Here is a 1,496-nt window from a genome sequence, read left to right as displayed (position 1 = left end):
GTCTCTTCGTTCGTTTCGCGGAGATCCACTAGGTAAGATAACAGGTCTCTTTGTTCGTTTCACAAAGACCCACTAGGTAAGATACCAGGTCTCTTTGCAATATTTTTATTTAAATAAAATAAAATAATACGCTACACCTCTGTAGCTCCATAAAAACAAAAATGACAATATTTTTTATTAATAAATAAATAAATATTACATCAAAATCTTCTACAACTTGTGCAATAATAAAAACCTCTACAAAAACAAATAATCCATGACTGGACAGATCTTCAAACTTAAAAATTTACATTTGTAAATCTAAAAGTTGTTCGAAATACTGAGAAACTGTAATAGGATGTCTTTCAATTAGAGGAATAGATCTTGAAGAATGAGCATCACCAATACCAGGCCTACCATACTTATGTCATGTAGTGGGAAATGAATTCAAGTTTGACTTAAACCTGGTTGAATTTCTATCCGCCAGAGACACCATGATGCTTCCTTCCATCTCTGGAACAATGATAATGTGCGAAGGTGAGTCATAAGTCCTCTGCATCCCAATTCCACTGCATCAACAAAACAACATCACCAACAGGCATCAGCACCTCAGCAAACCTGTTAAGTTCAGAGCCAAAAGACCAAAATGCAAGCATTCGGAATACTGAAACAACATAGTAAATAGAAGGTAATCTACTCGTAAAAAGAAGACAAAATATTTTCTAAAAATCCAGTATACGTTCCTGAGGCTTGTTATAACAATTAACAAAGTACCTGGTTAAGGATTTTAGGCTAGCCAACGGTAAAAAAGGTGATTTCACGTATTGCTTTAATTATATCAACATGCAATCTCAGTAGGCAAAATATGAAGATATATTAGGAGACTAAGCGGTCAAATCCATGCAAAAATCTAATAAGGACTATGTTATTATCAGAAGTTCAAAACATGTTACACACATTATCAGAAGATATCTCTATTTTTAGCATTGATGCCATCAAGACTTGGTAAGAACTGAATGTAAGTGGTGGGTGCAAGCTGAGGGAGAGACTAACACCATTACTACAAAATGTAACAAAACTCATATGAGAAGCTTTACCAAATAAGAAAACAACATAACTAATGTTGAAGCTCGAGTATGGTCACAGAGATTATTCTAGAGGTTCCTAAAAACTGAGAATTTTACACCAAGTTAGACTGAGATGATAAAGACAAAAAGTGTGTATAGTCAAAACTGTCTAAGATAACAAATCTAAAGTAGTGAACGGTGAAAGAGTGGACGAGATTGCGTGGCTCCTCATAATCACAGTGAACAGCTTACCTACTGACCATGTCCTTCATAACTCGTGGTACCAGTACATAACTATTCTTGCAATTCTCGTACAAATATCTCCATATCCTATTCATCGTAGTCGCCTCTCTGGTAAAGCCAAATTCATATGCAATCTTATGAAGGAAAAAAGTATGAATTAAACTTTCCATTCATGAAACAACATGAGTAAACAGACAAGTGCTTGAA

General features: G+C 34.8%; 1 protein-coding gene across 1 annotated transcript; it reads right to left on the bottom strand.

The window, feature by feature from the left end:
- Window positions 1–226: 226 nt before the first annotated feature.
- Window positions 227–1,496, bottom strand: LOC130467861 (uncharacterized). The gene is made up of 2 exons (XM_056836822.1): window positions 1,299–1,496; window positions 227–548 (listed from the first exon to the last, which is right to left on the bottom strand). Exons 1-2 carry the CDS (start codon window positions 1,457–1,459, stop codon window positions 407–409), a joined length of 303 nt encoding a protein of 100 aa, XP_056692800.1. The 5' UTR covers window positions 1,460–1,496; the 3' UTR covers window positions 227–406.

The sequence above is a fragment of the Spinacia oleracea genome, chromosome 2 (assembly GCF_020520425.1).
Source record: "Spinacia oleracea cultivar Varoflay chromosome 2, BTI_SOV_V1, whole genome shotgun sequence".
NCBI classification, from domain to species: domain Eukaryota; kingdom Viridiplantae; phylum Streptophyta; class Magnoliopsida; order Caryophyllales; family Amaranthaceae; genus Spinacia; species Spinacia oleracea.
The sequence above is the reverse complement of the archived record's forward strand: the minus strand, read 5'-3'. Positions and strand labels throughout refer to the sequence as shown.

Excerpts from the sequence above, each read along its gene's own strand:
- LOC130467861 (XM_056836822.1), bottom strand. The coding sequence starts at position 1,459 with ATGGAAAGTTTAATTCATACTTTTTTCCTTCATAAGATTGCATATGAA. Across the intron at positions 549-1,298 it reads ATGAAGGACATGGTCAGTAG|TGGAATTGGGATGCAGAGGA; the intron begins GTAAGCTGTTCA and ends TTGTTGATGCAG.